The following is a 24472-nucleotide window of genomic DNA, read 5'->3' as shown; positions in this document are numbered from 1 at the left end:
CTTTATTTTTTTAATGCATATCCACTTACTTGAGTAATCATAGATGTTTGCCGAAAATGTAGGTTGTAATTGAACATTTCCTTCAATTGTAAGGTCACTCAACTCTGCAGTCCTCGCAGACAGTTTGGTGACCTCAATGCAATATTTTTTGGAGGTGCCGTCCTCGGCTCCCACCTCTATTTCAACCAAATTCAATCCATCATTCAGTTTGATGGACTTTGAGCCATCACCACAACGCTGAAAATGTCAAATGTATTGATTTGCAAGAGCGTGAAGAACAAATTATGTGCCTAGTACACAGTGTAGGATATCTTATAGTATTTAAATATATATATATTCGCATCCAAACGTTACTTGGTTGAAACTTACGATTTTATAACTGGCTCCGCAGTCACTTGTGAGCAGGTCCAATGTAACCTGGTCGACATCGCTTGCAACAGTAACTTTATAAGTTGTTACATCTGCTTTGAACGCAGGCTGCAACGTCTGTCCCGAAATTGCAAGCTTCTCCAAATCACAATTGTCCATTTTAGCTTTTCTTTTTAAAGCTTTGTGAAACTGTTTTTATTCTATGATTTCTGTAAACAGTCGCATTTACACTGACGGACTGACATTTCAGTGTCTGTCTGTAACCTTGGAAACAAGCTCGTGTTGTTCTCTGTTCAAATACGGAACGCCTTCTGCGTGTCTAAAAAATATATACCTTGACGCGTTCCGTACTCAAATGCCATTAAAAGCCTGATAAGTCCTGTTTATGATGCCATTGGCACCTACATGAATCACATTATTCTAACTTTACTGTTAAAATAGCAGGTACATTTGTGTCTTTTTGTCGAGAGCAAAAATATATATTTTTTTAAATCAAAAATAATTGTTCTAAAACCAAAAACGAGGCCTTAAATTTTAAAAAAAAATCGCAATCTAATACTTTGTAATAGAATGAAAAACTTTATGTATTTTGAAAAATGTATTTTATTTTTTTATTTTATTTTTAAATTCCGCTATCAACCACCCATCATTTTGGCTAGTTTGCTTGCAGTGTTAATTATTTTTTGTTCACTTTTGAAACTGTTTTGTTCTTCGTTTGCACTTTTGACCCACAGCTGTGGGCAGTCTTCCGTCCAACTTCTACATAGCTAGTAGTTAGTAGTTAGCTCCTACGATTCAGTGTCGGTTCATTACATTCTACTATATCACATACTGTACATACATACCGTAGAATGATAAATCATGTAATTATTATTATCAAGCTAACCAAAAGCATTTAGCTACAAATGCCTGTTCTCGCCATTTTGAATTGAATTAATTGAACTTTCTTTCATGGCAACTCATAAGTAGGTCATGTCCTATTTGTTTCATAGTCTAAACATAGTCACCTGTATGTACATACATACAGTACTGTACAGAAGTGTAAGGCACATGTACAATTCTGTAAAACACATCCGTTTTTAAATGTAAAAAAAAAAAAATACTATGAAGGAACATTTTCTTATTTCACCTTCTCTTGTATCAGGTTGTATCAGGGGAGGACTGCGCCTAAAGAGGCTGGAGACTCATAACTAATCGAAGAGCATGTATATGTCCTGACCAAAATATGAGGAGTCAGTGGTAGGGTTCACTTGATGTTGCAGCACGGCACGATTCTCAGTAGACAAGGGGGCGTGGGATGTCAGGAACAATGACCCCATTGTTAGTGTTTCCAGATGATCCTCCTCATGAAGCAGGTTCTCCACCTGCTGAATCTGGAATGCTCAAAAGAAACAAATCTGTATTAGTGATGATAAATTTAAAGGAAAATCTGTCAAGCCACTCACAGATCACACAGACACATACCTCTGCATAGTCTGGCTCAGACACAGGTGTGTGGAGCATTCCGATATGCCACAGCTGGTGAGGTGTCAGGTTCGCCTCTGTACTTAAAGGGTGATTATTCCAACTCTCTGTGAAATGCTGCAGATCTATTCCCTAGTGCACTACTTTATATCAGAGCCCTATGGCACCCTATTCCCTACATAGTGCACTACTTTATATCAAAGCCCTATGGCACCCTATTCCCTAGTGCACTACTTTTGACCAGAGCCCTATGGCACCCTATTCTCTACATAGTGCACTACTACATAGTGCACTACTTTATATCAGAGCCCTATGGTACCCTATTCCCTACATAGTGCACACTTTTGACCAGGGGCCAATAAGGAATAGGGTGCCTTTTGGAACGTACTCCAGTCTGTTCATAGGGCCTTGAGTCCCTACCAGCGTATTTAAAAAATATGGATCACCTTTTTCCCCTCAGATGTCCCCCTTCGTCCTTCCCAGCCCTCAACATGTGCTCAGCTTTGAAGGCATTATTAGGTCGCTAACCATGCTTTTCGCTAGAAGCAAATTAGAACAGACAAGCGGCATGTCGAACGGCATGAGGTAACAAGTATTTTATTTTATACATTTTAGAATAAAGCTGTAACTTAACAAGAAAAAGTCTCTGGTTGAGAGAATGCCAAGAGTACAAAGCTGTCATCAAGGCAAAGGGTAGCTACTTTTGAAGAGGGGCTCAGATAATAACCATGAAGGTTATAGTAGAGGGGGGTCAGATAATAACCATGACGGTTATAGTAGAGGGGGGTCAGATAATAACCATGAAGGTTATAGTAGCGGGTCAGATATGAACCATGAAGGTTATAGTAGAGGGGGTCAGATAATAACCATGAAGGTTATAGTAGAGGGGGTCAGATAATAACTGTGAAGGTTATAGTAGAGGGGGGTCAGATAATAACCATGAAGGTTATAGTAGAGGGGGTCAGATAATAACCATGAAGGTTATAGTGGAGGGGGATAATAACCATGAAGGTTATAGTAGCGGGTCAGATATTAACCATGAATGTTATAGTAGCGGGGGTCAGATAATAACCATGAAGGTTATAGTGGAGGGGGATAATAACCATGAAGGTTATAGTAGAGGGGGTCAGATAATAACCATGAAGGTTATAGTAGAGGGGGGTCAGATAATAACCATGAAGGTTATAGTGGAGGGGGATAATAACCATGAAGGTTATAGTAGAGGGGGGTCAGATAATAACCATGAAGGTTATAGTGGAGGGGGATAATAACCATGAAGGTTATAGTAGAGGGGGGTCAGATAATAACCATGAAGGTTATAGTGGAGGGGGATAATAACCATGAAGGTTATAGTAGAGGAGGATAATAACCGTGAAGGTTATAGTAGCGGGTCAGATATTAACCATGAAGGTTATAGTAGCGGGTCTAGACAACACTGTGTGTACAGAACAGACAGGAGGCGTCCATCCACCTTGTGTTTCTCCACAGACAACATGCGTAGCTACTAGCACCAGATGACAAAGGCTTAGTCAGATAATCCTCTTGTCAGCCATCTGCCCCATGGCCGTCCCACACTGGCCCTCTGAAATTAAACCACAAAACCAGGGCACCAACATCTGTAACTAGCCAGGTACTTCCATGAGAAAAACAGACATGTGTTGCTGCTTGGGTTGGATTTTAATCATTTAAATCACAGCAAATACTATTTATCAGGATATGTACGTCATGATATGGCCCGATTTGACGGAATATGCTCGATATTTGTACGTAGAGAAACGGTAGGCTCTCAGCTAGATTATAATGCAATGCTAGATGAGCGTGTCCTGACGGTTGCTGTGGACATCTGCTGCCTTGAATCTGTTAACGTTTCAGATAGGTTCACCAGTAGTGAGGGGTGAGAATGTCTTTACTTGAAGCCACAATCAACACATGGCGTACGATACTGTTCGTTGCTCGTAGTCCATCAAGTGGAGGTGTATACATAGTCCGGATCTGTAGGGTCTCTAGTGTCGGGACGGTAAGGCCTACGCTGCCTTGTCCTTGTCATTGTTGTGTATGTACAAATAGCTAATCTCACTGACCTGGCCCACAGGGCTTTCTCTCTGTCTGTCAAGCGAGGGTGGATAGGCCTTTACAAACTTTTAGCAGATCATCCCAGGCACTACCAGTAGGGGACTAGCATTAGACCACCCTGGTAACAGACTACTGAGTTCAGCAGACCACCCTAGTAACAGACTACTGAGTTCAGTAGACCACCCTGGTAATAGACTACTGAGTTCAGTAGACCACCCTAGTAACAGACTACTGAGTTCAGTAGACCACCCTAGTAACAGACTACTGAGTTCAGTAGACCACCCTAGTAACAGACTACTGAGTTCAGTAGACCACCCTAGTAACAGACTACTGGGTTCAGTAGACCACCCTAGTAACAGACTACTGAGTTCAGTAGACCACCCTAGTAACAGACTACTGAGTTCAGTAGACCACCCTGGTAATAGACTACTGAGTTCAGTAGACCACCCTGATAATAGACTACTGAGTTCAGTAGACCACCCTGATAACAGACTACTGAGTTCAGTAGACCACCCTAGTAACAGACTACTGAGTTCAGTAGACCACCCTAGTAACAGACTACTGGGTTCAGTAGACCACTCTGGTAACAGACTACTGAGTTCAGTAGACCACCCTAGTAACAGACTACTGAGTTCAGTAGACCACCCTAGTAACAGACTACTGAGTTCAGTAGACCACCCTAGTAACAGACTACTGGGTTCAGTAGACCACCCTAGTAACAGACTACTGAGTTCAGTAGACCACCCTAGTAACAGACTACTGAGTTCAGTAGACCACCCTGGTAATAGACTACTGAGTTCAGTAGACCACCCTGATAATAGACTACTGAGTTCAGTAGACCACCCTGATAACAGACTACTGAGTTCAGTAGACCACCCTAGTAACAGACTACTGAGTTCAGTAGACAACCCTAGTAACAGACTACTGGGTTCAGTAGACCACTCTGATAATAGACTACAGAGTTCAGTAGACCACCCTAGTAATAGACTACTGAGTTCAGTAGGGTCTAACAGTAGACCACCCTGGTAATAGACTACTGAGTTCAGTAGACCACCCTGATAACAGACTACTGAGTTCAGTAGGCCACCCTAGTAACAGACTACTGGGTTCAGTAGACCACTCTGATAATAGACTACTGAGTTCAGTAGACCACCCTAGTAATAGACTACTGAGTTCAGTAGGGTCTAACAGTAGACCACCCTGGTAATAGACTACTGAGTTCAGTAGACCACCCTGATAACAGACTACTGAGTTCAGTAGGCCACCTTGGTAATAGACTACTGGGTTCAGTAGACCACCCTAGTAACAGACTACTGAGTTCAGTAGACCACTCTAGTAATAGACTACTGAGTTCAGTAGGGTTTAACAGTAGACCACCCTAGTAACAGACTACTGAGTTCAGTAGACCACCCTGGTAACAGACTACTGAGTTCAGTAGACCACCCTGGTAACAGACTACTGGGTTCAGTAGACCACTCTGATAATAGACTACTGAGTTCAGTAGACCACCCTGATAATAGACTACTGAGTTCAGTAGACCACCCTAGTAACAGACTACTGAGTTCAGTAGACCACCCTAGTAACAGACTACTGGGTTCAGTAGACCACTCTGGTAACAGACTACTGAGTTCAGTAGACCACCCTAGTAACAGACTACTGAGTTCAGTAGACCACCCTAGTAACAGACTACTGAGTTCAGTAGACCACCCTAGTAACAGACTACTGGGTTCAGTAGACCACCCTAGTAACAGACTACTGAGTTCAGTAGACCACCCTAGTAACAGACTACTGAGTTCAGTAGACCACCCTGGTAATAGACTACTGAGTTCAGTAGACCACCCTGATAATAGACTACTGAGTTCAGTAGACCACCCTGATAACAGACTACTGAGTTCAGTAGACCACCCTAGTAACAGACTACTGAGTTCAGTAGACAACCCTAGTAACAGACTACTGGGTTCAGTAGACCACTCTGATAATAGACTACAGAGTTCAGTAGACCACCCTAGTAATAGACTACTGAGTTCAGTAGGGTCTAACAGTAGACCACCCTGGTAATAGACTACTGAGTTCAGTAGACCACCCTGATAACAGACTACTGAGTTCAGTAGGCCACCCTAGTAACAGACTACTGGGTTCAGTAGACCACTCTGATAATAGACTACTGAGTTCAGTAGACCACCCTAGTAATAGACTACTGAGTTCAGTAGGGTCTAACAGTAGACCACCCTGGTAATAGACTACTGAGTTCAGTAGACCACCCTGATAACAGACTACTGAGTTCAGTAGGCCACCTTGGTAATAGACTACTGGGTTCAGTAGACCACCCTAGTAACAGACTACTGAGTTCAGTAGACCACTCTAGTAATAGACTACTGAGTTCAGTAGGGTCTAACAGTAGACCACCCTAGTAACAGACTACTGAGTTCAGTAGACCACCCTGGTAACAGACTAGGGTAGCCTAGTGGTTAGAGCGTTGGACTAGTAACCGGAAGTTTGCAAGTTCAAACCCCTGAGCTGACAAGGTACAAATCTGTCGTTCTGCCCCTGAACAGGCAGTTAACCCACTGTTCCTAGGCCGTCATTGAAAATAAGAATTTGTTCCTAACTGACTTGCCTGATTAAATAAAGGTAAAAAAATAAATAATTCATAAACGTAATCAACAGAAGGTTGATATAGCACTGAATTCTAGTTTCAGTGTGACATTGAAATATACTACTAAATACTGTATCCCATATACCTTCATTGAAAAAAGAAAAGTTTGAGGTTCCTGAATATATTTTTTTGGGGGGGAAGAACGTTGCAGTAGTTGCAGACTGACTACTTCCTGTATGAGCGTGTCATAGAACGCCACATCCTATTTTTAAACGTGTGAAGAGAGGAAAAGCACATCACTGCACCTCTGAGTGAGTAAGACATCACAGTCAATATAATAACATCCCCCTTCCTGAGCCTGGGGGGGTGTAGACTCAGTTACACCACATGCTGTCAGTATGACTCATACAGGGTTTAATACAAGATATTTGATATACGGTGCACTTCTTGACTTTTCCCACATTTTGTTACATTACAGCCTTATTCTAAAATGGATTAAAGAATGTTTTTCCTAATCTACACACAAATACCCCATACATTTAGTATTTTATTTTTTATAATAACAGTGTTTATCATGATCATGATTTTTCAATGACTACCTCATTTTTGTACCCCACACATACAATTAAGGTCCCCCAGTCCAGCGGGGAATTTCAAATACAGATTCAACCACAAAGACCAGGGAGGTTTTCCGATGTCTCGAAAAGAAGGGCACCTATTGGTAGATGGCTTTTTAAAAAAGCAGACGTTGAGTATCCCTTTGAGCATGGTGATGTTATTAGTTACACTTTGGTAGGTGCATCAATACACCCAGTCACTACAAAGATACAGGCGTCCTTCCTAACTCAGTTGCTGGAGAGGAAGGAAACCGCTCGGGGATTTCACCATGAGGTCAATGGTGACTTTAAAACAGTTACAGAGTTTAATAACTGTGATAGAAGAAAACTGAGAATGGATCAACAACATTGTAGTTATTCCACAATACTAACCTAATTGACAGAGTGAAAAGAAGGAAGCCTGTACAGAATAAAAATATTCTAAAACATGCATCCTGTTTTAATAAGGCCAAAGAAACAAACTTTATGTGGTGATTACAAAGTGTTATGTTTGAGGCAAATCAAACACAACACATCACTGAGTACCGCTCTTCATATTTTGAAGCATGGTGGTGGCTGCATCATGTTATGGGTATGCTTGTCATCTGCAAGGACTAGGGAGTTTTTTTTAGGATACAAATAAATGGAATATAGCTAAGCACAGGCAAAATCCTAGAGGAAAACCTGGTTCAGTCTGCTTTCCAACAGACACTGGGAGACAAATTCACCTTTCAGCTGGACAATAACTTATTACACAAGGCCAAATATACACTGGAGTTGCTTACCAAGACGACATTGAATGTTCCTGAGTGGTCTAGTTACAGTTTTGATTTAAATCGGCTTAAATCTATGGCAAGACTTGAACATGGCTGTCTAGGTATGATCAACAACAAATCTGACTATCACGTTTCAAGGTAAGACCCAGATGCAGACAACGTCGAATTAACAATGGTTTATTAATCCAACAGGGGCAGGCAAAAGACAGGTCAAGGGGTCAGTATTCCAGATAGGTGGGGCAAAGGTACAGGATGGCAGGCAGGCTCGGGGTCAGGGCAAGCAGAAAAGGTCAAAAACAGGAACAATCGAGAGACAGGAGCAGAGGGGTAGGCTTGACGGAACAAAACAAACTGGCAACAGACAAACAGAGAACACAGGTATAAATACACAGGGGATAATGGGGAAGATGGGCGACACCTGGAGGGGGGTGGAGACAAGCACGAAGACAGGTGAAACAGATCAGGGTGTGACACTGACAGAGCTTGAAGAATTTTAAAAAGAATACTGTGCAAATATTGTACAATCCAGGTGTGCAAAGCTCTTAGAGACTTACCCAGAAAGACTCACAGCTGTAATCGCTGCCAAAGGTGATTCTAACATGTATTTATTCAGGGGTGTGAATACTTATGTAAATGAGACATTTCTGTATTTAGTTTTCAATAAATTTGCAAACATTTCTAAAAACATGTAATTATGGGGTATTGTGTGTAGATGGGTGAAATGTTTTAGTTATTTAGTCCATTTTGAATTCCTGCTGTAACACAACAAAATGTGGAATTGTTTAAGTGGTATGAAAACTTAAGGCACTGCATCACGTTGTGAGATGAGGCGAGATATCTCCTAGACACTTTCCATGTCATTTAAATAAAATAAATAAATCAGTGTGATGATGTTGAATCAACGTGGACAACTGATTAGATTTGCAAAAAGTTATCGACATAAGGGAATTGACTTTTTGTGTTGATTTCACAATGAATTCACTTTAGTTGATAACTCAACCAAATGTAAATCAAAACTAGAGGTTGAACTGACGTCTGTGCCCAGTGGGTAGCCTCTGTGGGGAACAGTCTGTTACATTAGATATCTCCTAGTCTCTCTCTGTGGGGAACAGTCTGTTACATTAGATATCTCCTAGTCTCTCTCTGTGGGGAACAGTCTGTTACATTAGATATCTTCTAGTCTCTCTCCGTGGGGAACAGTCTGTTACATTAGATATCTTCTAGTCTCTCTCTGTGGGGAACAGTCTGTTACATTAGATATCTCCTAGTCCCTCTCTGTGGGGAACAGTCTCACATTTTGGGGGTGAGAGCAGCGGTAGACAAGGTCTGTCTAAGATGTCTGTTGTGACTGTGAGGTAAAGGAGTGGAAGACAGGATACGTCAGTGGACTAACACCGTCCTCCCAGCCACCCCCCCCCCCCCACCCTCTTCCACTTCCACTGAGCTGAGACGTCTAGCGACTGAGCCGCCTAGCGAGAACGCCTGGATCCTGACAAGCCGTCTTCTTCTTCTTCTTCCTCCTCCGTCAGGATGAAGAACCAAAAGAAAAAAAGACGATGCTTTTTCCTCTTAGTTTTCCTGGTCACTCTTCTTCTGTCTCCCTCTCTGGGTAGGTTTTCTGTTCTCTGTCCTGTCCTGATACTAGGATTTCACAGGAGTTCCTGCACCTTCTTTTCCCCTTCCTAATCCCCCCCCACTGCATGTGTCTGTATGTGTTTGTGGTGTGGGTAAGATGTATCATTTTATTGACCTCTGTTGACATTGAACTCTCCTGTGTCTTTCCGCTGCCCTGCCGTTTCAGCAAGTGAGTACAAACGTTGTATTAGAATATTCAGATACATATTACAACAGGTGTTTAAAGTATTGAATTGATTATGAAAACATGTGTTATAATGTGTGAACTGGACACTATGACAGCATGTGTTATAATGTGAACTGGACACTATGACAGCATATGTTATAATGTGAACTGGACACTATGATAGCATGTGTTATAATGTGTGAACTGGACACTATGACAGCATGTGTTATAATGTGTGAACTGGACACTATGATAGCATGTGTTATAATGTGTGAACTGGACACTATGACAGCATGTGTTATAATGTGAACTGGACACTATGATAGCATGTGTTATAATGTGTGAACTGGACACTATGATAGCATGTGTTATAATGTGTGAACTGGACACTATGATAGCATGTGTTATAATGTGTGAACTGGACACTATGACAGCATGTGTTATAATGTGTGAACTGGACACTATGACAGCATGTGTTATAATGTGTGAACTGGACACTATGACAGCATGTGTTATAATGTGTGAACTGGACACTATGATAGCATGTGTTATAATGTGTGATCTTGACACTATGACAGCATGTGTTATAATGTGTGAACTGGACACTATGACAGCATGTGTTATAATGTGTGATCTGGACACTATGACAGCATGTGTTATAATGTGTGATCTGGACACTATGACAGCATGTGTTATAATGTGTGATCTGGACACTATGATAGCATGTGTTATAATGTGTGAACTGGACACTATCCACAGCATGGACACTATCTTTAGATTGTCATTTACCTGTTTGTGTTTGTGAACACGCCGTAAAGCGCTGCTTGTTATAAATGACACGTTCAACTCTTAAGTTTCGATTCATTTTTTCTTCTCCCCCCAGGGCAAACTGACTACGCTCCCTATTTCTATGACAACGGACCGAGCAGCACCAATGGGAACATGGCTCTGTTCAGTATCTCAGAAGACACAGAAGTCGGTGAGTGTTGTAAACAATTATATAAATGCGATGATTATTTAGTTAATTATTTAAATTTTAATGTGGTTAAATTCTAAGAAAATCTCAATGTGGTTGTGATTGATCTTGTGTTTCAAGAGCAAACATTTTAAACATTTTAAATACTATTTTAAAACATTTAAAACATTTAAAATACTATTTTAACACTTTTTAATTATATTTTAAAACATTTTAAATAATATTTTAAAACATTTTAAATAATTAAAAAAAAACATTTCAAATGCTATTTTTAAACATTTTAAATGCTATTTTTAAACATTTTAAATGCTATTTTTAAACATTTTAAATACTATTTTAAAACATTTTAAATAATTTATCCTTGATTGCGCTTGCTTAATTCCAGGGGGGGTTCCCAGGACTGAAAGATTTCAAATAGTATTTGAACCCAGGTCTTCTAATGATAGACTGATCAGTGATCACATGAGCAGCATTGAGCTGCATCACCATCATGCCCTTCAGTGGAGGTGGACGCACGGTAATAGGCTTAGCCAGGAAAACAAAAGAGATGAAGGAGTGGCTGTCAACAATATAACTAACATCTGACAATACAATAATACACCATAGAAATAGAATCACTAGAACGGGAATTCCCATTCGAGTCAATGGGTCTGTCATGACTTAGAAACAGAATCAATGATATAGATCTCAGAATTAACTTTAAGTCTCGATCCGGTTAACGGTATGATCGTCTTTCTTATGATTATCTTCTGTACAACTGTAGAGATGGGTTGCCTTTCCTGTACTTGATAGGCAATGCTTTAACCAAATTCAGTATCTCTATTATTTGAAGGGTACCTACATAGACTCCATAACACATTTATAACCATTTATGACACATTCATAAGCATTCATACCACATTCATAACCATTCATACCACATTCATAACCATTCATGACACATTCATAACCATTCATGACACATTCATAACCATTCATGACACATTCATAACCATTCATACCACATTCATAAGCATTCATACCACATTCATAACCATTCATGACACATTCATAACCATTCATGACACATTCATAACCATTCATGACACATTCATAACCATTCATACCACATTCATAAGCATTCATACCACATTCATAACCATTCATGACACATTCATAACCATTCATACCACATTCATAACCATTCATGACACATTCATAACCATTCATACCACATTCATAAGCATTCATACCACATTCATAACCATTCATGACACATTCATAACCATTCATGACACATTCATACCACATTCATAACCATTCATACCACATTCATAACCATTCATGACACATTCATAACCATTCATGACACATTCATAACCATTCATACCACATTCATAAGCATTCATACCACATTCATAACCATTCATAACAAATTAATAAGCAGGTGCGATTTTTGTCTGTGACCCCACAGGAACACAGCTATATATCCTAAACGGCACCGACCCAGAGGGGGATGCCGTGTGGTTTGGCCTGACCTTTGAGAAGGGCACCAGAGAATACCTGAGAGTGGACCCTAAGTCAGGGAACATAACTCTCATTCAGGAACTAGACAGAGAGGTGAGTGTGACGTAGGGCGCTTTGACAACATGACGTCCAGTAATCTCAGGAGAACCATGACCAAGTCTTGTGTGTGTTGGTGAGTCTGTCATTACCCACAGTGCTGTTTCGAAGTGCTGTTAACAACGTGTTCTTTGTTTTGTCAGAAACAAGGTGAAATCTTGGCTTTTGTTAGCATAACAGATGGTCGGAATAAGGTGAGCTGAGCTTTGACAACAGCATTAGTTGCAAATCCATACGCATCCCATGTATAGGCCTATACGCTAATACAATAATCATACCTGGCTTCTCAGCTGGGCTGTTGTGATGTCATCTGTTTGTTCCTTCCTTTAGGTTATCGAGACGATACGGGTGTTTGTCACCGACGCCAATGATGAGCAACCAGAGTTCCAGAACCTGCCTTTCACCGTGGACGTCCCCGAGGTCAGTGTTAAAACCCGTCATCGACATGAAGACAGCTCTGTCATTGGTTTAAAATGTCTTCAGAGATAATGTTTAAAGATAATGATAGATGTCAATAGTGTCATCATGTGTTTAGAGATAATGCGATTTCAGTAACCCAGGGGCCTGTATGACATGTCGACCAGTAAAGATACCCTGTTATTAGAGCTCTACCGGATATGTACTAGATAAGCGCACAGGCAATGTTATAATTAATGTCATTGATGTTTGTGTCATCTGCAGGACACCGCAGCTGGAATCAGCATTTACAGAGTGCAAGCGGTGGATAAAGACATGGGCTCTGGAGGCAGTGTCAACTACTACTTACTGGTAGATCATGTCCACAGCCCTGGGTCTGGCTCATACATAGAAAGAACATGTTCTGAAACAGGGAGGGACTCTATGAACTTGTCAAATAAAACATTTTTCTACAGTTTGCCCTAATGAACACTGTCCTGGTCTGACAGAGAGTTCAGAGTTAGATCAAAGGTTATATGGGGGATCCATTGTCATACAGTAGATACTATATAATATATGTATAATTATACTGTATGTATAATAGTGGCCAGTTTATTAGGTTTGGACCCCCTCCTTTTAGTACCAGTTTGGACCCCTCCTTTTAGTACCAGTTTGGACCCCCTCCATTTAGTGCCAGTTTGAACCCCCTCCATTTAGTGCCAGTTTGGACCCCCTCCTTTCAGTACCTTTTTGGACCCCCCTTTGCCTCCAGAACAAGCTGAATCCTTCGGGGCCTGGATTCTAGAAGGTGTGGCATTCAAACGGTGCTCAATTGTTATCAAGGGACCCGACATGTATCAGGAAAATCATTCCCCCTCACCATTACAGCACCGCCACCAGCCTGTACCGTTGACAACAGCCTGTACCGTTGACACCAGCCTGTACCGTTAACACCAGCCTGTACCGTTGACACCAGCCTGTACAGTTGACACCAGCCTGTACCGTTGACACCAGCCTGTACCGTTAACACCAGCCTGTACTGTTAACACCAGCCTGTACCCTTAACACCAGCCTGTACCGTTAACACCAGCCTGTACCGTTGACACCAGCCTGTACCGTTAACACCAGCCTGTACCGTTGACACCAGCCTGCACTGTTAACACCAGCCTGTACCGTTGACACCAGCCTGTACTATTAAAACCAGCCAGGATGGGGCAATGGACTCATGCTACTAACACCAAATCCTGACTCTGCAAACAGCCAAAATAACTCCTGGCGCCGACAGAGATGGCCGCCTCGCTTCGCGTTCCTAGGAAACTACGCAGTGTTTAGTTTTTTTACGTGTTATTTCTTACACAAGCACTACACTCGCATTAACATCTGCTAATCTGCTAACAAATAACATTTTATTTTAGCATGACTCAACAGGACCTGTGATTCATCGGACCAGGCAATGTTTTTTTCACGCCTTAATTGTCCAGTGTTGGTGATCGTGTGTCCACTGGAGCGTCTTCTTCTTGTTTTTAGCTGATAGCAGTGGAACCCGGTGTGGTCGCCTGCTGTAATAACCCGTCCGTGACAAGGATCGACGAGCTGTGCGTTCCGAGATGCCGTTCTGCTCACCCTGTTGTACTGCGCTGTTATTTGTCTGTTTGTGGCCGGCCTGTTAGCGTGCACGATTCTTGCCATTCTCCTACAACCTCTCTCATCAACAAGCTGTTTTTTTCACCCACAGGACTGCCGCTGACTGGATGTGTTTCTGTTTGTCGCACCTAGACGCTGTCTTGCGTGAAAAGCCCAGGAGGTCGGCCTGGGCTTTACGCTCAAAGTTGCTTACTTTTTTACCGACTAGGCAAGTCAGTTAAGAACAAATTCTTATTTTCAATGACGGCCCAGGGGCAGAACGACCTTGTCAGCTTGGGGATTTGAACTTGCAACCTTTCGGTTATTAGTCCAACACTCTAACCACTAGGCTACCCTGCCGCCCCTTAGTTAACATACTGGAAAGTTTTATGTATTAGTAACCAATAGCTAACATACTGGTACTGTAAGGATGTAAGCGCTGTAAGGATATGCTTTGCGGTTCGTAAGGACAGCGTAACAAACTGTCAGCCAACATAACGTTTTGCCCATTCTAACGTTCAATCCAACAGTAACTGAATGCCTCGATGCCTGTCTGCCTGCTTTATATACCAAGTCATGGCCTCCTGCCTCACTGTCTGTAGGAGCGAACCATTTTCGTGAACAGTTTAGTGTACCTAATAATGTGGCCACTGAGTGTATATACCATTTAACAATTTACGTACGGTTGTCTCGGGAATCGAACCCACAACCTTGGTGTTACAGCACCATTCTTTACCAACTGATATACACTGAACAAAAATATAAACGCAACATGTAAAGTGTTGGTCTCATGTTTCATGATCTGAAATAAAAGATCCCAGAAATGTTACAAACGTACAAAAAGGGTATTTTTCTCAAATGTTGAGCACAAATTTGTTTACATCCCTGTTAGTGAGCATTTCTCCTTTGCCAAAATAATCCATCCACCTGACAGGTGTGTCATATCAAGAAGCTGATTAAACAGCGTGATCATTACATAGGTGCACCTTGTTCTTGGGACGATAAAAGGCCACTCTAAAACGTGCAGTTTTGTCACACAACACAATGCCACAGATGTCTCAAGTTTTGAGGGAGCATGTAATTGGCACGCTGACTGCAGGAATGTCCTCCAGAGCTGTTGTTAGATAATTGAATGTTCATTTCTCTAACATAAGTCACTTCCAATGTCCTTTTAGAGAATTTGGCGTGCAACCGGCCTCACAACAGCAGACCACGCAACATCAGGCTTCGTCTCCTGTGGGATTGTCTGAGACCAGCCACCCGAACAGCTGATGAATCTGTGGGTTTGCACAACTGAAGAATTTCTGCACAAACTGTCAGAAACCGTCCCAGGGAAGCTCATCTGCGTGCGCGTCGTCCTCCCCAGGGTCTTGACCTGACTGCAGTTCGGCGTCGTAACTGACTTCAGAGAGCAAATGCTCATCTTCTATGGCCACTGGCACGCTGGAGAAGTGTGCTCTTCACGGATTAATCCTGGTATCAACTGTACTGGGCAGACAGCGTGTATGGGATTGCATGGTGGAGTGGTTTGCTGATGTCAACGTTGTGAACAGAGTTTGACAACATTTCACAGGCCACAATCAACAGCCTGATCAACTCTATGCGAAGGAGATGTGTCACGCCGCATGAGGCAAATGGTCTCACCAGATACTAACTGGTTTTCTGATCCACGCCCCTACCTTTTTTATAAAGGTATCTGTGACCAACAAATGTGTGGAATCTATAGATTAGGACCTAATGAATTTATTTCCTTATATGAACTGTAACTCAGTAAAATCGTTGAAGTTGTTGCATGTTGTGTTTTTTTAAATTTTTTGTTCAGTGTAAAACGGACCAGATGGATGGTAAAGGGCATGTATAAAAACAGGAAGGAAGCCATCTGTGGAGAGAAAACAATTAATTTTACACTAGAGTGGAGGCAGGAAATGGGGCCCCTCTAGTGGATTACATTTCAATTACATTTTAGTAAGTTATTGAGGGCTTAGCTGAAGCTTAGGGTAGCTTTTGGCCATCAGCAAGCAAACAGTAGTTGGCACTGTTCATATGTCGACTGTTATTGGTTGTTTTAGCTATATTTAGATGTGTGACGTTATTGGTTGGTTTGATGTGTGATGTGGTTTTGGTTGGATTTGATGTCTGTTGTGGTATTGGTTGGGTTTGATGTGTGATGTGGAATTGGTTGGGTTTGATGTGTGAATGTTAGTCATTGAATGGAGGGTGTGATTAGTCATTGAATGGAGGGTGCCATTAGTCATTGAATGGAGGGTGTGATTAGTCACTGAATGGATGGTGTGATTAGTCACTGAATTGAGGGTGTGATTAGTCATTGAATGGAGGGTGTGATTAGTCATTGAATGGAGGGTGTGATTAGTCATTGAATGGAGGGTGTGATTAGTCATTAAATGGAGGGTGCAATTAGTCATTGAATGGAGGGTGCCATTAGTCATTGAATGGAGGGTGTGATTAGTCATTGAATGGAGGGTGTGATTAGTCATTAAATGGAGGGTGTGATTAGTCACTGAATGGATGGTGTGATTAGTCACTGAATGGAGGGGGGAATTAGTCATTGAATTGAGGGTGTGATTAATCATTGCATGGAGGGTGCAATTAGTCATTGAATGGAGGGTGAAATTAGTCACTGAATTGAGGGTGTGATTAGTCATTGAATGGAGGGTGTGATTAGTCATTGAATGGAGGGTGTGATTAGTCATTAAATGGAGGGTGCAATTAGTCATTGAATGGAGGGTGCCATTAGTCATTGAATGGAGGGTGTGATTAGTCATCGAATGGAGGGTGTGATTAGTCACTGAATAGATGGTGTGATTAGTCACTGAATGGAGGGGGAAATTAGTCATTGAATGGAGGGTGTGACTAGTCACTGAATGGAGGGTGTGATTAGTTAGATGTAGTTAAGTTTAGATCTCAGTATGCATTATCATAATCCAGGGTTTTACTGTCTGTTCCCAGGGCACCACTACTACCAGGTTCACCATCGACGGCCACAGTGGGGTCCTGCGGATCAAACCAGGCGAGACGCTCGACTACGAGACCACAGCAACACACTTTGTGATAGTGGTTGCCAAGGTGAGTGCAGGCTAGCTATGTGTCAATCAATGCATCAATCAATTAACCCCCCCCCCCCCCCCCAACAAATGTTAAAGCTCTTTTTACATCAGCAGTTGTCACAAAGTGCTTTATAGATGTGAAAGACATAAAACCCCAAAGAGCAATGTGTCACACCTGTCTGGTCTGGTCTGGTTTGGTTTGATCTTGTCTGGTCTGGGAATGCTGATATCTTCTGGCCCTGTCTCTGGGCTTTAGAGGGAGGGTAAACTCTCTCTCCTCCTTCTCTGTCTTTGGGCCTCAGAGGGAGGGAGGGTAAACTCTCTCTCCTCCTTCTCTGTCTCTGGGCCTCAGAGGGAGGGAGGGAGGGAGGGTAAACTCTCTCTCCTCCATCTCTGTCTCTGGGCCTCAGAGGGAGGGAGGGAGGGAGGGTAAACTCTCTCTCCTCCTTCTCTGTCTCTGGGCCTCAGAGGGAGGGAGGGTAAACTCTCTCTCCTCCTTCTCTGTCTCTGGGCCTCAGAGGGAGGGAGGGAGGGAGGGTAAACTCTCTCTCCTCCATCTCTGTCTCTGGGCCTCAGAGGGAGGGAGGGTAAACTCTCTCTCCTCCATCTCTGTCTCTGGGCCTCAGAGGGAGGGAGGGAGGGTAAACTCTCTCTCCTCCTTCTCTGTCTCTGGGCCTCAGAGGGAGGGAGGGTAAACTCTCTCTCCTCCATCTCTGTCTCTGGGCCTCAGAGGGAGGGAGGGAGGGAGGGTAAACTCTCTCTCCTCCTTCTCTGTCTCTGGGTCTCAGAGGGAGGGAGGGAGGGTAAACTCTCTCTCCTCCTTCTCTGTCTCTGGGCCTCAGAGGGAGGGAGGGAGGGTAAACTCTCTCTCCTCCATCTCTGTCTCTGGGCCTCAGAGGGAGGGAGGGAGGGAGGGAGGCTAAACTCTCTCTCCTCCATCTCTATCTCTGGGCCTCAGAGGGAGGGAGGGAGGGAGGGTAAACTCTCTCTCCTCCATCTCTGTCTCTGGGCCTCAGAGGGAGGGAGGGTAAACTCTCTCTCCTCCATCTCTGTCTCTGGGCTTGAGAGGGAGGGAGGGAGGGAAGGTAAACTCTCTCTCCTCCATCTCTATCTCTGGGCCTCAGAGGGAGGGAGGGAGGGAGGGAGGGAGGGAGGGTAAACTCTCTCTCCTCCATCTCTGTATCTGGGCCTCAGAGGGAGGGAGGGAGGGAGGGAGGGTAAACTCTCTCTCCTCCATCTCTGTCTCTGGGCTTGAGAGGGAGGGAGGGAGGGTAAACTCTCTCTCCTCCATCTCTGTCTCTGGGCCTCAGAGGGAGGGAGGGAGGGAGGGAGGGAGGGTAAACTCTCTCTCCTCCTTCCCTGTCTCTCAGGGGGAGGAAAACTTGTCCTCTTCTCTGAGCCATGGGGGAAGGTGAAGGGCTGGGAGTCTCTCTTCCGTCTCTGTCTTTTAGCCTCAGTGGGAGGGTCAGCTCCTCTCCTATATCCCTGTGTGTCAGTCTCTAAGCTCTTGTGATGGGTCAGCCCTGATTTACCTAAGGCTACACTACAACGCCGCCCTTGACCCCACCACATGGCAGCTGATCGACTAATTGTCTTGGGTGAAGGAGCAAGTTGTTTTACGACAGGATGTTTGTAAACAACAACACAAGCCCTTTATTATATCTTAAGTGTGTATTTTAACGGAAGCCTGATCACATAGAAAGCAGGATGAAATGTACATGGTGGATCTGTAGCAGATGGGGGGGGGGTGGGGGGGGTCTGTGGCAACTCGCTCCTCAGTCTGAAGTATCGCCTCTTTGCGCCATTGGAGAAGGTATTTTTCATGAGTGGGATGGAGTCTCTGGATGTGCAGATCACACAAGATCACACCTCCTCTATTAAGGGGGGATGTGGTATCTCCCCAATTAAGGGTTGAAGTGGTACCTCCTCTATTAAGGGGGGGAAGTGGTACCTCCTCTATTAAGGGGGGATGTGGTATCGCCCCAATTAAGGGTTGAAGTGGCACCTCCTCTATTAAGGGGGGGAAGTGGTACCTCCTCTATTAAGGGGGGATGTGGTACCTCCTCTATTAAGGGGGGAAGTGGTACCTCCTCTATTAAGGGGGGAAGTGGTACCTCCTCTATTAAGGGGGGAAGTGGTACCTCCTCTATTAAGGGGGGAAGTGGTACCTCCTCTATTAAGGGGGGAAGTGGTACCTCCTCTATTAAGGGGGGAAGTGGTACCTCCTCTATTAAGGGGGGAAGTGGTACCTCCTCTATTAAGGGGGGGAAGTGGTACCTCCTCTATTAAGGGGGGAAGTGGTACCTCCTCTATTAAGGGGGGAAGTGGTACCTCCTCTATTAAGGGGGGAAGTGGTACCTCCTCTATTAAGGGGGGAAGTGGTACCTCCTCTATTAAGGGGGGAAGTGGTACCTCCTCTATTAAGGGGGGAAGTGGTACCTCCTCTATTAAGCGGGGAAGTGGTACCTCCTCTATTAAGGGGGGAAGTGGTACCTCCTCTATTAAGGGGGGAAGTGGTACCTCCTCTATTAAGGGGGGAAGTGGTACCTCCTCTATTAAGGGGGGAAGTGGTACCTCCTCTATTAAGGGGGGAAGTGGTACCTCCTCTATTAAGGGGGGAAGTGGTACCTCCTCTATTAAGGGGGGAAGTGGTACCTCCTCTATTAAGGGGGGAAGTGGTACCTCCTCTATTAAGGGGGGAAGTGGTACCTCCTCTATTAAGGGGGGAAGTGGTACCTCCTCTATTAAGGGGGGAAGTGGTACCTCCTCTATTAAGGGGGGAAGTGGTACCTCCTCTATTAAGGGGGGAAGTGGTACCTCCTCTATTAAGGGGGGAAGTGGTACCTCCTCTATTAAGGGGGGAAGTGGTACCTTCTCTATTAAGGGGGGAAGTGGTACCTCCTCTATTAAGGGGGGAAGTGGTACCTCCTCTATTAAGGGGGGAAGTGGTACCTCCTCTATTAAGGGGGGGAAGTGGTACCTCCTCTATTAAGGGGGGAAGTGGTACCTCCTCTATTAAGGGGGGAAGTGGTACCTCCTCTATTAAGGGGGGAAGTGGTACCTCCTCTATTAAGGGGGGAAGTGGTACCTCCTCTATTAAGGGGGGAAGTGGTACCTCCTCTATTAAGGGGGGAAGTGGTACCTCCTCTATTAAGCGGGGAAGTGGTACCTCCTCTATTAAGGGGGGAAGTGGTACCTCCTCTATTAAGGGGGGGAAGTGGTACCTCCTCTATTAAGGGGGGAAGTGGTACCTCCTCTATTAAGGGGGGAAGTGGTACCTCCTCTATTAAGGGGGGAAGTGGTACCTCCTCTATTAAGGGGGGAAGTGGTACCTCCTCTATTAAGGGGGGAAGTGGTACCTCCTCTATTAAGGGGGGAAGTGGTACCTCCTCTATTAAGGGGGGAAGTGGTACCTCCTCTATTAAGGGGGGAAGTGGTACCTCCTCTATTAAGGGGGGAAGTGGTACCTCCTCTATTAAGGGGGGAAGTGGTACCTCCTCTATTAAGGGGGGAAGTGGTACCTCCTCTATTAAGGGGGGAAGTGGTACCTCCTCTATTAAGGGGGGAAGTGGTACCTTCTCTATTAAGGGGGGAAGTGGTACCTCCTCTATTAAGGGGGGAAGTGGTACCTCCTCTATTAAGGGGGGAAGTGGTACCTCCTCTATTAAGGGGGGAAGTGGTACCTCCTCTATTAAGGGGGGAAGTGGTACCTCCTCTATTAAGGGGGGAAGTGGTACCTCCTCTATTAAGGGGGGGAAGTGGTACCTCCTCTATTAAGGGGGGAAGTGGTACCTCCTCTATTAAGGGGGGGATGTGGTACCTCCTCTATTAAGGGGGGAAGTGGTACCTCCTCTATTAAGGGGGGAAGTGGTACCTCCTCTATTAAGGGGGGAAGTGGTACCTCCTCTATTAAGGGGGGAAGTGGTACCTCCTCTATTAAGGGGGGAAGTGGTACCTCCTCACTATTAAACACCATTACAGCCTTAACACAGAGGGTTTACTTCTGCAGAGTACCGTTACTTCACAATAGTGATTTTAGCTCGTAACATCAGCACTGGATAATCAGTCATTATTTACCATGTCCAATGTCTAACCCTCTGTTGTATCCATCAGGATGGGGGTGGGCAGTACAAAGGGAAGCATCAGGTGTTGACGTCTACAGCCACCATCACCATCAACGTCCTCGACGCCCAAGACACTCCTCCAGCCTTCGTTGGAACTCCTTACTTTGGCTACGTCTACGAGGTCTCACTTCCTGTAAGTACAACACGACCTTCTTACTTTGGCTACGTCTACCAGGTCTCACTTCCTGTAAGTACAACACAACCTCCTTACTTTGGCTACGTCTACGAGGTCTCACTTCCTGTAAGTACAACACAACCTCCTTACTTTGGCTACGTCTACGAGGTCTCACTTCCTGTAAGTACAACACGACCTCCTTACTTTGGCTACGTCTACGAGGTCTCACTTCCTGTAAGTACAACACGACCTCCTTACTTTGGCTACGCCTACGAGGTCTCACTTCCTGTAAGTACAACACAACCTCCTTACTTTGGCTACGTCTACGAGGTCTCACTTCCTGTAAGTACAACACGACCTCCTTACTTTGGCTACGTCTACCAGGTCTCACTTCCTGTAAGTACAACACGACCTTCTTACTTTGGCTACGTCTACCAGGTCTCACTTCCTGTAAGTACAACACAAGCTCCTTACTTTGGCTACGTCTACGAGGTCTCACTTCCTGTAAGTACAACACAACCTCCTTACTTTGGCTACGTCTACGAGGTCTCACTTCCTGTAAGTACAACACAACCTCCTTACTTTGGCTACGTCTACGAGGTCTCACTTCCTGTAACCTGATGATCCACTGGTCTTTAACACAGAACCCTGTTATAGAAAAGCTGTAAACACTTTCTTTAGAGAGCTTTTTCAAGTCTTTTCTTTATAATCAATACATCGTATTTGAATAATTTTTTGAATAACATCTTGTCATATTAACATACGCTACATGACCAAAAATATGTGGACACATGCTCGTCGAAAATCTCATTCCAAAATCATGGGTATTAATATGGAGTTGTTCCCCCATTGCTGCTATAACAGCTTCCACTCTTCTGGGAAGGCTTTTCCACTAGATGTTGGAACATTGCTGCTATAACAACCTCCACTCTTCTGGGAAGGCTTTTCCACTAGATGTTGGAACATTGCTGCTATAACAGCCTCCACTCTTCTGGGAAGGCTTTTCCACTAGATGTTGGAACATTGCTGCTATAACAGCCTCCACTTTTCTGGGAAGGCTTTCCACTAGATGTTGGAACATTGCTACTATAACAGCCTCCACTTTTCTGGGAAGGCTTTCCACTAGATGTTGGAACATTGCTGCTATAACAGCCTCCACTTTTCTGGGAAGGCTTTCCACTAGATGTTGGAACATTGCTGCTATAACAGCCTCCACTCTTCTGGGAAGGCTTTCCACTAGATGTTGGAACATTGCTGCTATAACAGCCTCCATTCTTCTGGAAAGGCTTTTCCACTAGATGTTGGAACATTGCTGTGGGGATTTGCTTCCATTCAGCCACAAGAGCATTAGTGAGGTCGGGCACTGATGTTGGGCGATTAGGCCTGGCTCGCAATCGGTGTGCCAATTCATCCCAAAGCTGTTCGATGGAGTTGAGGTCAGGGTTCTGTGCAGGCCAGTAAAGTTCTTCCACACCGATGTCAACAACACATTTCTGTATGTGCCTCGCTTTGTGCACAGGGGCATTTTCATGCTAACACAGGAAAGGGCCTACCCCAAACCGTTGCCACAAAGTTGGGAGTTCAGAATCGTCTTGAATGTCATTATACACTGTAGCGTTAAGATTTCTCTTCACTGGAGCTAAGGGACCTAGCCCGAACCATGAAAAACAGCCCCAGACAATTATTCCTCCTCCGCCAAACTTTACAGTTGGCACTATTGCATTCGGGCAGGTAGCGTTCTCTTGGAATCTGCCAAACCCAGATTTTGTCCGTCAGACTGCCATATGGTGAAGCATGATTCACCACTCCAGAGAACGTGTTTCCACTGCTCCAGAGTCCAATGGTTGTTAGCTTTATACCACTTCAGCCGACACTTGTCATTGCGTATGGTGATCTTAGGCTTGTGTGAGGCTGCTCGGCCATGGAAACCCATTTCATGAAGCTCCTGACGAACAGTTCTTGTGCTGACGTTGCTTCCAGAGGCAGTTTGCAACTCGGTGGTGAATGTTGTATTGTATTGTTGTATAGTATTGTTACGCGCTTCAGCAGTCTGCGGTCCTGTTCTGTGAGCTTGAGTGGCCTAACACTTAATGGCTGAGCCATTGTTGCTCCACTTCACAATAACAGCACTTACAGTTGACCGGGGGCAGCTCTAGCAAGGCAGAAATTTCACAAACTGACTTGTTGGAAAGGTGGAATCCTGTGACGGTGCCACATTGAAAGTCACTGAGCTCTTCAGTATGGGCCATTCTACTGCCAATGTTTGTCTATGGAGATTGCATGGCTGTGTGCTCGATTTTATACACCTGTTCGCAACGGGCTTGGCTGAACTAGCCGAATCCACTAATTTGAAGGGGTGTCCACATAGTTTTGTGCATATAGTTCCAGTACTTTTTATAAAATATTTTTCATGCCATTTCTTTATGATTTATAATTTGTATTTGCAGGGTTCTGAAATATCCACTGTGTTTGCCAAAGATGGAGACGAAGGAAACCCTAATCCTATTCATTATTCTATTACCAATGGTAAGTTATAAACACACATGCACACACACACACACACACACGCACGCACGCACGCACATACACACACACACACACACAAACACACACACACACACACACACACACACACACACACACACACACACACACACACACACACACACACACACACTACAAAGCTATTTCTTTACATACTGATAAACCGTGTGTTTGTCTACAGTTTGACAGATATTTGTGATTTCTGTATGAGTCATGATTCACACGCGTTCCTTTCTTCTGCAGGCAGTGAGGGTGTCTTCACCATCAATAGCACAAGTGGTTGTATCAGCCTAACAGCTTATCCAGTCACGCTGAGGAATGAATTATATGAAATCCAAGTCAAAGTAATAAG

At 44.0% G+C, this 24472-nt stretch overlaps 2 protein-coding genes and 1 long non-coding RNA gene across 3 annotated transcripts in view; 1 reads left to right on the top strand and 2 right to left on the bottom strand.

Annotated features, from left to right (window-relative positions):
- LOC110499605 (uncharacterized) overlaps positions 1-703 on the bottom strand; it is a 30333-nt gene extending 29630 nt beyond the window's left edge. Inside the window, exons 1-2 of the mRNA XM_090213140.1 lie at positions 370-703; positions 30-237 (exon numbers count right to left, since the gene is read on the bottom strand). Of these exons, the coding sequence (XP_090069266.1) occupies positions 30-237; positions 370-528 (367 nt within the window). The 5' untranslated portion in view covers positions 529-703. The remainder of the gene's footprint in view (positions 1-29; positions 238-369) is intronic.
- LOC118942075 (uncharacterized) overlaps positions 1-24472 on the bottom strand; it is a 784985-nt gene that overhangs the window by 336459 nt on the left and 424054 nt on the right. The window lies entirely within an intron of this gene.
- The window catches only part of LOC110499560 (cadherin-related family member 1a-like), a 31247-nt gene continuing 16111 nt past the window's right edge, over positions 9337-24472 (top strand). The window contains exons 1-10 of the mRNA XM_090211957.1: positions 9337-9483; positions 10559-10654; positions 12105-12250; positions 12397-12447; positions 12584-12673; positions 12935-13021; positions 17240-17356; positions 21451-21594; positions 24024-24102; positions 24364-24464. Coding sequence (XP_090068083.1) covers positions 9405-9483; positions 10559-10654; positions 12105-12250; positions 12397-12447; positions 12584-12673; positions 12935-13021; positions 17240-17356; positions 21451-21594; positions 24024-24102; positions 24364-24464 — 990 coding nt within the window. The 5' untranslated portion in view covers positions 9337-9404. The remainder of the gene's footprint in view (positions 9484-10558; positions 10655-12104; positions 12251-12396; positions 12448-12583; positions 12674-12934; positions 13022-17239; positions 17357-21450; positions 21595-24023; positions 24103-24363; positions 24465-24472) is intronic.

Source organism: Oncorhynchus mykiss, chromosome 20, assembly GCF_057628025.1.
Source record: "Oncorhynchus mykiss isolate SJ-2025 chromosome 20, ASM5762802v1, whole genome shotgun sequence".
Lineage (NCBI taxonomy): Eukaryota > Metazoa > Chordata > Actinopteri > Salmoniformes > Salmonidae > Oncorhynchus > Oncorhynchus mykiss.
This window is presented reverse-complemented; position numbering and strand designations above follow the sequence as displayed.